The following is a 14,780-nucleotide window of genomic DNA, read 5'->3' as shown; positions in this document are numbered from 1 at the left end:
TTCCCACACTAATTAATCCCTTAGGAAGAAGTACTTCGTGGCGAACTTTGACCTCGTTGGTGCGTTCTTGAAAGTAGACAAACAACAGCGCCGTGAGATCAAGCAATTTAACAAATGTCTTGTTGTCGGAAACGCTCTAGGTTATAAGACTCAAACCTTCAACGGTACATGGTTACACTCCTTGATCATGGCTAGTTATGCATAGATCACGCAATGTCAACGACGATACACATTAAGGTGAAGTACTACGAATTACGTCAAAATTAAGTTGTGGTGTCATTTTCTTGAAACTTTGCACAAATATTCTTGGAAGTTGTGCAAGTGCAAAAATGAAATAAAAAATGGGGGTCACCACGCTCGTTTCCATGGAAACGGACGTTAAAATGGCGTCGTTAGAAATAAATAAAAATGATATAATTCACTTAATAAAGAAAGCAATTATAAAACGCTTAGCAAATGAGTTAATTTTAATAAATACCAAGAATTAAGATCCGTATCTATCGAATGTATAGTTTTCATGATGTTTGTAAAGTAATTTTAACATAAGTATCGATTACAAAATGACGATATCGAAATTATATCACTACATAATTTTCGAACTTTCTTCCTGTCGCTTTGAATGGTGTCATTTTGACCAAACTTGGCGAATAAAATCCTGACATAATACCATTTAGTTTACACTTTTAATAAAGGGTGTCACCACACTACTTTTTTACAATATCTCCAGGTGAATGGGTAATATGCGCCATGTAAATAGGAGAGAAATGTTAATTTTGCGTTCATATTGAATAAAAACCAGCTTCCTAGGGGGTCAAAATTTGACAAGTTTAAGGTCACATGTATTTCTAAGAGACTGGGTCAAAAAATTAGGTAAAAGCGCAAGTTCAACAATGACAGGTGATGTTAAATACATGCGCTACAAAATAACCCATTTGCGGCAGGCTGGAGTTAAATCTGCGCAGAAATGTTCTAAAGCGTGTGCGCGTCCGAATTCGTCGCCCTTTACCTTAACTTGCCAAATATATTCCAAGTGAGTTTCTCATAAATCAAATCTTTACAAGTTTGCCAAATTTTCGTCATCAGTTGCCAAATTCTTCTTCAGTGAATAAATAATGTGGAATAAATTGGTAAATTGTATGATTTATGTTGTCCCACTGAAAGTTTGTTCTTTGATCCGGGAAGGTGATGTCTAATTTTGTTCTACCGTGTTCGAATGCTACCTTATTTCACTATTCACTACACTGCAGTGTATATGGAGACTATCTGAAGACTAACCACTACAGGTGTGCCTATATAGACAGATGTGAGAGAGGTGAACTCCTGTCCTAAAATGCATAATGTAAAAATAAGATGAACAACCTCAACATATTGGTTTCCTCTCTGAAGCTGCCCCATCAACTACTGGAAGTTACTTTAACTACTTGGAAGACGTGATAGATTAGTCTCGAAGTCCCCCCACCCTCCTCCCCCTACAAAGTTGTTTGGTTACAAAGCATTTAGAAAGTCTCAGACTAACAGGCTGAAAACGAACATTTTGCGTCACTGTTTTTGTTATGAAGTCTCCCTTGTCAGGCAGATATTCATCGATGAAAAGTGAAGTGATAGTCACGTGTTGGTAACATCGTGATGATTTGTAGATACTTGCTAATGACGAGGTATTGCTACGTCATCATGGCCCCGTCTAACCAACGTGGGAGGTTCCGGTCCATGCCGGATAAACACCACTAGGGTAGCGGAATTGTACCGTCATGTACAGGGATTGTGGTCCAAATTTCCCCTCAATAAAGGGACGTCCAAAAAAAATGAACGCATGGCCGAGGATACATGGTTCTATATTGAATCAATAAGGTGTTAAAAATATAGAAGAAGGCTGCAAACATGACAATAGAGTTTGCCACCAAGGGAACGAGTAGAACTATTGTCAGCTGGCCTCGACAGCAAAGTGGAGGGAGGGAGGGCGCCCGAAATGATAGGTGTTCCGGGTTTTGAAATTCAACGAAAACAGTTCAGGGTCTCATAATTATTGTATTTGTCTATATATATCAGTTTCAGATAATGTAGCCTCACTGAATGGCAAAGGAATGTGGCCACACTGAATGGCAAATAAAACGGTAAAACCTACTTGTAGTTTCTGTGGTTGTCACGCGGCAATATTTTCTTACCGACCGTGAGGGTGAGGGCTCTTGTTGTATTTGAATAAGTTTGAGTGATTTACAGTAAAGAGTGTTTACAGCGCTTGTCAGAAAGGTGTGACAGTAAAGTTTTTTATTATTATTTATTGTTGGTAGTATTTTAATATATTTACGACAAAGTGTCTTATTTGTCTTCTTCCAGTTTGAGAACAATTTAGTACTCTAGGAGATTACTGGACATAATTTGTAGCAAATACAGAGCAAATGATGATTTTTATAATATTCATTTATATTGCATCAATAGATCGTAAGTAAGTATATGATCTATGATTGCAAATAACCGGAGCACTTGTCTCCAGAAAGTACACTACGAAGGCTATGTCTCACAACAAGAAAAAAGAGACTCTTTGTAGACCTTTAAAACTCATCCCAGACGGTATCAGAGAATTTAAATGGTCAATATCTTGTCATTGCTATGACAGAATACGCAGAGAGGGCGTTCGGCCTATACCCTTCTGTAGAGATTATAGTTTGATTGCAAGATATGATGAAGAAGTTTAAATTGAGTTCTTGTATCTATGTCCACTTTGAAAGGCAAGGAGTACGTGCAGAAAGCAAGTCTGAGTAAGGGTTGGACTCATATCAGTTTGGTTGATGTCCTTTCCGGAGATGCGGGAAAGAAATTTATATAATGTTTTCTCCCCCTGCCCCTCCGTTAATTGTACTCATTCCCTTATGTGTCTACGTCATCATTACCATGGTGACAAATGTTGTTTATCATTTGTCGTGCCCACGGTTTTACCTGTAATGATGTCATCAGGGATCACGAGGGATAAAGAGTTATTGAGGAGGTATCGCATTTAAGTGGTAAATTCACAAGCTTCTGACAAGTCAGTGTCTGTCTGACGAATCAGATGAGAGGCAATCCTGTGTTGAAGTTGACACTCTAAACAGCCATTCATTACGTTTCGTAGGAAAAGTATTTGACAACAACAGCAAACAGGCGAACGGACTGTTATTTTCCTTCGGATTCGGAATATTCACAATCTATTTTTATGCTATACATCAATATGGGTAGTGCCTGCACCAGAGTCCCTGATTTTGAGAAAACACCAGGTACATCATTCCAGTTGAATGGTCCTAAACGACCACTCACACATATCGATCTGGACATTGAGTATTCATCGGCAAGTGATGATCACAGAAAACGAGGACGTTCAAGGCGATACCGAGAATTCTGTCCCCGATGTGACCGTAATGCTTCCTTAGATTTGGGAATCTCTGAAGTGGAAGCCGCTTTAGTTTGCGAAGATTTGGATCTGCCCGGTGTGCCGGTTTCAACGCGGAGAGCCAGCGATCCCAAAACCTGCATGATCAACCTGATGGGTAGTAAGGCAAGAATAGTTAACAAACCATCAACGAGGGACTCTGTCACCAGATTGGCGACGGAATGTGATGAAGAATTGTTTGGCAAAGCCATGGTTGACTCAGTCGATGGTTTTGAGATGTCATATCTACCGAACAAACTTGAAAATAACCACAGAAGGAACTCTGGGACGTCTGAACTTAGTAAGTGTTTATAACATATGATAAATATTGCCATCCAAGCTTTATAATTCTGTAGTTTCATCAATTACTCATCTAAACGTTTGAACACCGATATCAGTTAAGGACTTGATTATCACAATGTCATGTTGAGAATAAAGCATCTTTCATTTAATCGTATCGGTTGTATTTAGAAAATTTAGACCTGGCCTGGAAGGGTCGGTATAAACGAGGAATAACGTAAGGGAATAAGTTTATTGACCCACTGAAGTCCCTTCAACTGGAAGGGATAAGAATCAAATAACACGCCAGTGTGTGAACAGCTTAGTAGTTTATCTCACAATATCCATTAAATTTTACTCTCTTTCTGATCCATACGGACAAAGAAACATACACGTTGGTGACACGTGTAGGTTTGATCAATGTTAAATTCAGAGGCAGAAAATACATTTTCACATTTAAACATACACCCTCCTTTTAGATTCTATGATTTCAAACGGCATATTTTTAAGCTGAAGTATAGAGTTTTTGTCTCTAAATGTCACCAGGAGTGTCAACTGTTAAAGCATCAGTTCTCTCCATCCCTGGTTATCGTATAAGTGACTGTTGACATCGGCTGTTCATGTAATTTTAATCCTTTGTTCTCCTTCGAAAGTCGTGCACAGCAAGTCAATTTGCTGAAAGACAAGGCTGTTAAAGAAATTACCCCTTTAAACAATTGTCGTGAAGTCAGAAGTGTCCATCTATATTATGAGCTAACTATGGCATACGTCTCCCTATTAGTTACGATTTGTCGATAATGCAATAACCATCAATTTATTTGCTGTTATATCATTCACTTGCACTCCCTCCATAGAGTTATTGAGAGGCTGTGATTCACCCATACATGACAGGAAAGAATATATCATGTTCAAGCTCATCGTTTTCTTCCATTCTCTGGATTAACAAAACCTCGAGCAACTGAAATCCGCATGAGTATTAATTAGCTGACACAAGGTTTCATGAGGTATAAAAACAGGTTGTTGAAAAGTGCAGCCTTTCATACAATGCTGTGATATGTCGAGTGTCGAACTAATGATACCGCAGGCTATTAGTGGTACACGTTTACCAAAATACTGATAGAGACGTGACAACGTAACAGTTCCTCGGTGGGAAGTGCATTACTGCATTCAACAATATAACATCTGCACGGTTTTCTCCCTGTATTTTATAACTGCAACACTATCTTGGAGCAAACTTTACAAAATACATCTGAAAACTAGTACCTCGTGTGTATCTCAAAAGAGATAAATGCCATGTTGTTAAAGATGTGCCTTAGGCTTGAGATAATCCAACACAAATATGACATAAAAATAAGATGTGCCAGAGTTGTAGTCATTCTAACACAAAATTATGACAAGGGAAAATTCCTAGAAGTGCATCTGGCACTTTTTCATTATTGTTGAAATCTCTAAATTTCGTTCTATTCAAAAGCTAGTTTTGTCACAGCTATCCTCGGAAGGTTTTAGTAAAAATAATTGAATATTGTTGTCGCCATCGAAACGAGCGTCTATTTACTGTTTTGCTTTTGTTTATTGACCTTAGCATTTAGCTCGGCGTCATTTGACGTCACAAGAGAAAATTCTTTTTTTTTTTCTTAATCCCAAATAACAACAATTGCTGCTTTATTTTCAGTTACCCCACATCAGACACTTTTGTCATAATCGCTATAATCAGCAACATTAAGCAACGACTGGTTACCATACTAACATCCGACATTTTCATATCAACGATTACTCGGTAACTATCCACATCAAAACTGCGTACAAGATCACAATCGGCAAAAAATAGCATCACTTTTACTATGCTATACTCTTAATTAGAATCAAAAGTATTAATAATTTAGAATTGCTGGTTATTCTCCTTCAACGTACAGTTACCTACAACTTCGTCAAAAATAATAACGAACATGAAAAGTTGTTTTATTGTTTGAATGACACAGGAAAGTGATGATCAAACATAGAGGTTTGTCTGGCTATTAGAACGTATCACTATCTGCATTCCATTCCGATTATTGTCTTAACCCCCGGGGGGGTACTCCCATAGAAAAGGTATACGGGTATGTACAGACCGAATGGGTCACATTTTCACGAAAAAATCCCTAAACATGGGTCGATTTTTCATCTGAAAAACCTCTAAACATTGGTCTATAACAAAGCAAATGCCCCATGCTTTAGGAAAACCTTCACATCTTACAGAAGAAAGGTGAAAATTCAAAAAATATGTCAAAGAAATCCCTAGTCACGGGTCATATTTTTTTGAATAAACATGGGTAGATGTTTTCAACTCGGGCGGCACACCCCCATATGAAAATATCAAGAGTGCCCCCGGGTCTTAATCAATAACGTCAGTAGCTGCGTTCCATTCTAATTATCCACTCAATCAATCAAAGTGATATTGTAAATGTTAATGAACAATAGTATTTTGTTCTCTCATATTCCGTTCGTATTTTTGTCGAAGTGTATACAAAACGTAGTTTTAAGAATTGAGAATAAGAAATTAAGTAACCTAATTATTAACTCATACATTTTTAATCTTTCAGATCAATGCAAGAAAAGGCGGGAAAAAATGGCGAATAGACGACTTGAAAAAAACGAAAGCAGAGCATCGCTGACGATTTCGACCTATGGAGACGTCTTAATTGTTGAAGCCAGAGATATTTGCGATTCACCCAACAAACAATCAGGATGGGACGAACAAGAACTTGAACAAGGCGAGACATTGACAGACGAAGCGCTGTTCACCAGGCGAGACTCGTCGCTCACGTTAAGATGTGTGAACTGGTCCGAGAATTCAACCGGTGGTGAAAGAAGAGGCAGTCTTTGCGTGACAAAAAATATCAACCAAGTTGGACGAGAAAAGTGGGCAAAGAATCGACAAGATTCACTGACTGTGCTTCTGGACATTGACTTTACCGATGAATAGGTCAAAACGAATGCTACAATCCAATAGGTCAATACCAATGTTACAATCCAATAGGTCAATACCAATGTTACAATCCAATAGGTCAATACCAATGTTACAATCCAATAGGTCAATACCAATGTTACAATCCAATAGGTCAATACCAATGTTACAATCCAATAGGTCAATACCAATGTTACAATCCAATAGGTCAACACCAATGTTACAATCCAATAGGTCAATACCAATGTTACAATCCAATAGGTCAACACCAATCTTACAATCCAATAGGTCAATACTAATGTTACAATCCAATAGGTCAATACTAATGTTACAATCCAATAGGTCAATACCAATGTTACAATCCAATAGGTCAATACTAATGTTACAATCCAATAGGTCAATACCAATGTTACAATTCAATAGGGTAATACCAATGTTACAATCCAATAGGTCAACACCAATGTTACAATCCAATAGGTCAACACCAATGTTACAATCCAATAGATCAACACCAATGTTACAATCCAATAGGTCAATACAATCTTACAATCAATAGGTCAATACCAATGTTACAATCCAATAGGTCAACACCAATGTTACAATCCAATAGGTCAATACCAATGTTACAATCCAATAGGTCAACACCAATGTTACAATCCAATAGGTCAATACCAATGTTACAATCCAATAGGTCAATACCAATGTTACAATCCAATAGGTCAATACTAATGTTACAATCCAATAGGTCAATACCAATGTTACAATCCAATAGGTCAATACCAATGTTACAATCCAATAGGTCAATACCAATGTTACAATCCAATAGGTCAATACCAATGTTACAATCCAATAGGTCAACACCAATCTTACAATCCAATAGGTCAATACCAATGTTACAATCCAATAGGTCAATACCAATGTTACAATCCAATAGGTCAATACCAATGTTACAATCCAATAGGTCAACACCAATGTTACAATCCAATAGGTCAATACCAATGTTACAATCCAATAGGTCAAAAACAATGCTACAATCAAATAGTTCCAATATAATGTAGTATATCAAAATATACCAAGTATACCTAAAACGTTCACTGCTGTCATCTTCGAAGTAAATATAACAGGCGATATACATCTTGAAAATATCTTCCCTCTATATTAATTAGCATACTAAAACATTACGATACCGAAAGGTATTTCAAGTATCTCAAGTACAATATCTAAAACAGGATTTCAATTCGAGACAATTAATTTCAACTTTTAGATAGTCTCCACCGTCATATCTTACTGTGTGTGTCACGTGACTCAGAAGGGTCGGCAATTTGTTGTTCTATGAGTTTTCAAAGGTTGGAATAAGTAAACAAAATATGAGTGCCTTATAAGTAAACTGCGTACATTAATGCATTTCAGTATCTTTGCTGTGAGTTAATTCGATGATTCAGTGAACCGAAACGATTCCGTAAAGGCCACACGAACGCCTTTCCTGATGCCGTACGTAAGAATTGAAATTATTTCCTTGTTTTTGTGCCGTCACAGTACAGAAAACTCTTGTCGAGTAAAAGGTCACAACGTCTTCTTTGCTGCCTCATTTAATAGTCATGTATTTTTAACCCTAGAAAGTTACGTTCCAACTCTTTATGAGCAGGAAAAAATAACGAGAGGTACAAAGGTGAAGTCAGACCCCGACTTATAAATATATAAATGAATTTTGACTGAGTTGTTCAAATGCACACCTTTGCCCAATTGTTTGTTTAGACAGAGAATAACAAAGAATGACTCTTATATAATTATTCGCACTATATTGTTTGCTGAAAGTGAGAGAAATTTTGACATGCATTTAAACCGTAAGAACAAACCAAACGTGTTTAAGGGACCTGTCTTTTGACATATTATTATGACAATTACCAAGTCTAGCTGCAGTTTAGGAAGTTCGCAGCCGTATGTCAGCGGTATAACAATTTTATGTAAGATTCTTACGTTATTTGTTCTGTAAATGACAACGTTATACAGGATTTGAAACATGTACACAATTTATACACGATAAGGTAGTTCAGCATTATTAGCGTCCAGGACCAATTCAACACCACTGTATTAACGTCAGACTGCTAATTTTGTAGGGCTACAGCAAATCCATGAGGTTTTAAAGGAAGCTTCAAATCGAATGTTCTGCTGGCTTGAAAACTTTATCGTTGAAGAAATGAAAATTTAAGGTTGTGATTGTATTGGATGTAAATAAGAGATTTTAATTTTGTTTTCTATTTGTATTGAAAGGAGACAATTAAAAGGTATTAAAGATATCATTATTTTGCAACCAAGTGTTCATTACAATTTACTTTTCATGCACGCAAAATCACAAGAAATCAGCCATATCATTCTAATTATAAGGCCCTAGCGGGGGCCCTAGGCTCAGATCCACGGACAGTAGGCGACAAACATATTACTGTTGTTCATTGTGAAAAGGTGTTCGACAGCGCTTTCTTTGCTAACGGGAAATTTATTTTCATTGGCTGATGTGAGAGTGTTATTCTCACCTCCCGCCGACCAAGTCAAAGTCTTGCTGGCAGTGCAGACAGTTCTGCCCTTCTCTAACAAGCTGTCCGTTGTGAAGAATATCTTGATATAAAGTACCCGCCCTCTACTGAGGAAGTCTTCGCAAGAAACTTTTTATAGGAACAGTTCTATTGGTTGTGCCAAGTCGACATGCAGAGCATACCCATGCATTAGGTATGTATTTTTCTGCTCATGTCTTGCGAAGGCAACGTTAGAATGTGACCCTAGGGTATATCTCTCTGCCTAGGGAAACGTACCAATAGAATGCGACTCCCAGATATATTTCTGTGTCTATAGAGAGCACAAAATTAGAATGCGATCCGGGGATATCTTTCTGTCCAGGGAACACACCATGATCTCCGGGATTTCGTTTTGTTTACGTGAAGCGCACGTTAGAATGCGACCCCGGGATTTCTCTCTGCCTTGAAAACGCACATTGGGAACGCACCATTAGAAGTACGACCCAAGGAATCTATAGGGATACACTATTAGATCTTTGACTGGCGATGAATGGAATTCCTGCACGCAAACTTTTGCTCTGTTCTTCAAGACTTCATGTTTTTCATTTTGCACGATAGGCATTTTTTCCCGAAGTTTCACACTTTTATCCACTGGCAGTGAAGTTAATGCAACAAAGCCCTTTATCCACTGACAGTGAAGTTAATGCAACAAAGCCCTTTATCCACTGACAGTGAAGTTAATGCAACAAAGCCCTTTATCCACTGGCAGTGAAGTTAATGCGACAAAGCCCTTTATCCACTGACAGTGAAGTTAATGCGACAAAGCCCTTTATCCACTGACAGTGAAGTTAATGCAACAAAGCCCTTTATCCACTGGCAGTGAAGTTAATGTGACAAAGCCCTTTATCCACTGACAGTGAAGTTAATGCGACAAAGCCCTTTATCCACTGACAGTGAGTTAATGCAACAAAGCCCTTTATCCACTGGCAGTGAAGTTAATGTAACAAGCCCTTTATCCACTGACAGTGAAGTTAATGCAACAAAGCCCTTTATCCACTGACAGTGAAGTTAATGCAACAAAGCCCTTTATCCACTGGGTGTGAAGTTAATGAAACATAGCCCTTTATCCACTGACAGTGAAGTTAATGCAACAAAGCCCTTTATCCACTGACAGTGAAGTTAATGCAACAAAGCCCTTAATCCACTGGTAGTGAAGTTAATGCAACAAAGCCCTTTATCCACTGGCAGTGAAGTTAATGCGACAAAGCCCTTTATCCACTGACAGTGAAGTTAATGCGACAAAGCCCTTTATCCACTGGCAGTGAAGTTAATGCAACAAAGCCCTTTATCCACTGGGTGTGAAGTTATGCGACAAAGCCCTTTATCCACTGGCAGTGAAGTTAATGCGACAAAGCCCTTTATCCACTGGCAGTGAAGTTAATGCAACAAAGCCCTTTATCCACTGGCAGTGAAGTTAATGCGACAAAGCCCTTTATCCACTGACAGTGAAGTTAATGCGACAAAGCCCTTTATCCACTGGCAGTGAAGTTAATGCAACAAAGCCCTTTATCCACTGACAGTGAAGTTAATGCGACAAAGCCCTTTATCCACTGACAGTGAAGTTAATGCGACAAAGCCCTTTATCCACTGACAGTGAAGTTAATGCAACAAAGCCCTTTATCCACTGACAGTGAAGTTAATGTAACAAAGCCCTTTATCCACTGACAGTGAAGTTAATGCAACAAAGCCCTTTATCCACTGACAGTGAAGTTAATGCAACAAAGCCCTTTATCCACTGACAGTGAAGTTAATGTGACAAAGATGTATTTTTTTCATTTACTCTTTTCATGGCAAATTTGTTTACAATTTTATCACCCCAACCCTCACCCCCCGGGTTCTAAAACTTTATCCTTAGAATTTCACTCGAAAACTACGATATGAAAAGTCATGTGTCACGTGATATGATGTAGCCTTCATATTTATGAACACTTTCCGGATGCAATTAAAAATACAATATTGCCATGAAATCTTGTTGACGTCCTTCATACTTGTGAAAACCTTGCCAGGCACCAAGACCATCCATTGACCCTGGTTGCGATTATACAAGGCTTATCTCTCAAGTCAGCCGCAGAATGGCTATATTATATTAGAAATTGGAATTCTGAAATGGTGATAAATGATTAAATAATCATGCAGAAATAAGCACTACTATGACAGCCGCACCAATACGATGCAAAGACAATCTGACTATAACGTAAACAGTGCGTTCTTGATAATATGACAATGAAAGTCACTCCTGGCACAAAGGCACACTGTCACAAACACGTGCAAAGCAAGTTAACAACATGCGACTTAGGGGCGATGGATAATTAAAGCATGCGCACGCTACTACGCAGCTAATTGCGTTAGGCCTCGACCCCCTCCCCCCCCCCCAAGTTTGGAAGTGCGAAAATCCAACCAACCTTTATTCCGTATCAGCATACCTACAATCGGTAATTACGTCACTATGAAATCACGCATACGCTCCCCCCCGGAATACCCCCTCTAAAATCAAACTTTGTTCTGCGCCAACTCGACAATGACGCAACCAATAGAATGAAATGAATTGAAACAGTGTAGAAGAGAATAGAGTAGATCTTTATTGAACCGTATGCCAGTATGGCATATTAGCACATACAATAAAGATATTTAACCTTGATAAAGAAACTCCAAGTTGTACAAGTCAGAAAGAAAGAAAGAAAAAACCTCAAAATTTATTTAGAAATAATATAACACATTCTCTTTTCAAAACAACAATAAATAAATTTTGCCAAAAGAAACAGCTGTGTCATTGCCATTATTTCAATAAATGTTTCAGTTAAACTTTGTTTCTTGTCTTTTAAACGCAGGATTTGTATTCTTTCTTTGTCGTATAATGGGCATTGGAGTAGAAAGTGTATTTCATCTTCTATTTTTTTACTCTTGCAACATGGGCAGAGACGTTTTTCTGCTCCCATTTTACGATGTCAACCTGTTTCTATGTTAAGTTGATGTGCACTTAGTCTAAATTTAGTTAGAGAAGCCCTTGTGCGTGGATTTTTCACAATATCTAAGTAAGTGTCATAGTGTTGGTGTTTTTGAATAAACGGTATGTCCTTAATTTATTTTGCATATTGCCCTGTTTATTATCATTAAATAATACATTATGTATTTTGTGTCTAAACTGTTCCTCTATTTTGAAACTTATATTTTTTCAAATCTGTATTTGTACATTTTGATTTTCCCAAATTTTTTCAAAGCCTAAGCTTGACAATAATTTATGTACTGTACACACCCAGTTCTGAGTAGTTTCTGACTCCCTTTCATTTGGGTATCTTTCTTTTATTAAACTAGTTTCAGGACTTGATATTATTTTCACCCAATATTTTAACATGGAAAGTGTAATTTTAGCTTGCAAAGGTAAACAACTCACTTCCAACAAGACTGCAATGTTAGTTGTTTTGCAGGACTGACTTCAAAAATTTGGTTTGTGTCTTTTCAACATTTGAGTTTAAGCTTAAAGCTTCTAAGTTTATCACCTGTGGACCCCGTATTTCTGCATAATAAAGTAAAATTGGCTGAATAACTGCCTCAAAGAGTTTTAAAAATGTTCGTACTGGAAGAATATTTTCTGATTTTAATAGTTATCTGATCTTAAATTTTGCTTTAAGAGCTCTGTAACTGAGGTCATTTATTGCTAAGTTAAATTTACCATTATTTGTTAATGTTTATCCTAATTATTTATATTTTTGAACAATTTCTAATTCTTTATCACCGTAAAAAAATTGTATTTAAGTCTTATGTATTTTATGGCCTGATTTGTTAAATATCATGCCTAATCCCCATTTTTCACAATAATTTTTGAGATTGTTGATACTGTGTTGTAAACCTGTGGCAGTTTTTGATAAAACCACCAAATCATCAGCATACAAAAGTGAATCAAGAGCTGAGATCAAATTGTTTACTTTTAAAGGGGCACTCTATTTCACTGTATCCAAAATTACTATTACGTTATTTCACACGTGCAGTGAACAACAAGTACGTCAAAAGAATGCCGGTGTAGCGATGGTGCCACACTGGCTTGGTACATGCCAAACAACGTTATTTTGCTTAAATGTATAGCGAGATGTTGCAATACAAAAACATGTAGTGCGATTTTTGCACACGGTATAAATCGAAGACTCGACACCTGACCCCCCCCCCCCCCCCCCCCCCCCCCGCGGAAGTTGCGTTTGCCGTGCGCGTGTCTTAATTATCCACGCCCTTTAGCTATATCCAGGACACGTTTCTGTATCTCTACACATGGCCAGTAAGATTAATAACGGGATCAACCCATGGCATCTATTTAAAAAAATGAAGAACGCATTTTGTTGCATTCTTGTAAACTTGATTTCTTCACCTTTTTGGTGAAAAATTTATGCAAGGTAAAAATGAAATACATTGCAATGTCATAAATTTACTTATGATGTCAAATGATGTTCATGTATGCTATGAGTGTCCAATAAAAACATCACTCTACCATTAAGTTTGCCATCTCACATAATAGCTGTCGACTTGTTAGAGTGTACTTTTGATGGATTAGACAAACTTTTGCTGTTTCTCGTTTTTTCACTGCGACCGTACGACAACCTCAATTTTATTTAACATTATTACACTATGTTAAAGATAATGTCCGTCAATAAAAATCACCATACACATGCGGCCACGTGTAAACTCTATGAAAAGCACACAGAGCTGTAACAGATAATGACATTGAAATATTGCTGAACTGTGACAAAAAGTATCTGTCCATCAAAATAGTCCCATCACAGAAAATGTCGGCTAATTATAATCGACGAAATTACTAAACGGCGAAATAGCAAAATAGCGAAATAAAGAAACTGAAAAATATAAAGCAAAACATGATTGATACGATGTCAATAACCAACGTTGTCACTTACAACATTAGTACAATGTCAATATTATTGAACGCCATCTTGAATATAGAGCACTTTGATGGAAAGAGACCTAATAGCCAATTTGTATTTTGACAACGAAACACTGGTTGGTTTCGTATCTGCATGTCTCCGACAAAGTTATGAGCAAACTCCGGTATTTGTGGATATCACCGATGGCATCCTTCTTTTTCTAAAACTTGATGAAATTTATATTCAAACATTTCTGTCTCCAGAGGCTTAAAAATATTAAAATGTTAGCCTTGGCAGTTGGCAGATATTGTTGGTAGAATCGTCTTGAATTGTCTCACATTTTCAATGGAGACGATATCGTATCCTCCTTTCTTGATCTCTGAGTCCCGACAAAACGACACGTCACAACTTCCATAGTCTATTATCAGATAGTATTTGCCTGATATCTCCGTTGGAGATATCAGACTATACTACTAAGCTTACTAGTCTACTAGGTGTCCTACTTTGTCAGCAACTCCAATTACAGTTCCAACAACGCACAGTTTTCAAAGTAAGATCGGTGACCCTTCTTCCCTTGCTGGAATTATTCCCAGAATTCTTTCCAGTTGTTGGTCTAGCTAGAAGATGGCAGCAATACAGCTAAGTTTTTAGAAGAGGTCTTGTGTAGAATATGGCAGAATATCAAAGGGTCTGACCGTGTTTTAATTTCAATATCAATCCAT

The 14,780-nt window shown here is 37.5% G+C and overlaps 1 protein-coding gene across 1 annotated transcript; it reads left to right on the top strand.

Annotated features, from left to right (window-relative positions):
* Positions 1–3,050: 3,050 nt before the first annotated feature.
* On the top strand, positions 3,051–6,841 carry LOC139146076 (uncharacterized). Its single transcript, XM_070717524.1, has 2 exons — positions 3,051–3,701; positions 6,259–6,841. Exons 1-2 carry the CDS (start codon positions 3,188–3,190, stop codon positions 6,639–6,641), a joined length of 897 nt encoding a protein of 298 aa, XP_070573625.1. The 5' UTR covers positions 3,051–3,187; the 3' UTR covers positions 6,642–6,841.
* The last annotated feature ends 7,939 nt before the right edge of the window (positions 6,842–14,780 follow it).

Source organism: Ptychodera flava, chromosome 12, assembly GCF_041260155.1.
Source record: "Ptychodera flava strain L36383 chromosome 12, AS_Pfla_20210202, whole genome shotgun sequence".
Classification (NCBI taxonomy): domain Eukaryota; kingdom Metazoa; phylum Hemichordata; class Enteropneusta; family Ptychoderidae; genus Ptychodera; species Ptychodera flava.
This window is presented reverse-complemented; position numbering and strand designations above follow the sequence as displayed.

Bases quoted from the DNA above. Each gene is read 5' to 3' on its own strand.
- LOC139146076 (XM_070717524.1), top strand. From the start codon at position 3,188: ATGCTATACATCAATATGGGTAGTGCCTGCACCAGAGTCCCTGATTTT. The intron at 3,702-6,258 runs GTAAGTGTTTAT...TTAATCTTTCAG, and splicing joins CTCTGGGACGTCTGAACTTA to ATCAATGCAAGAAAAGGCGG.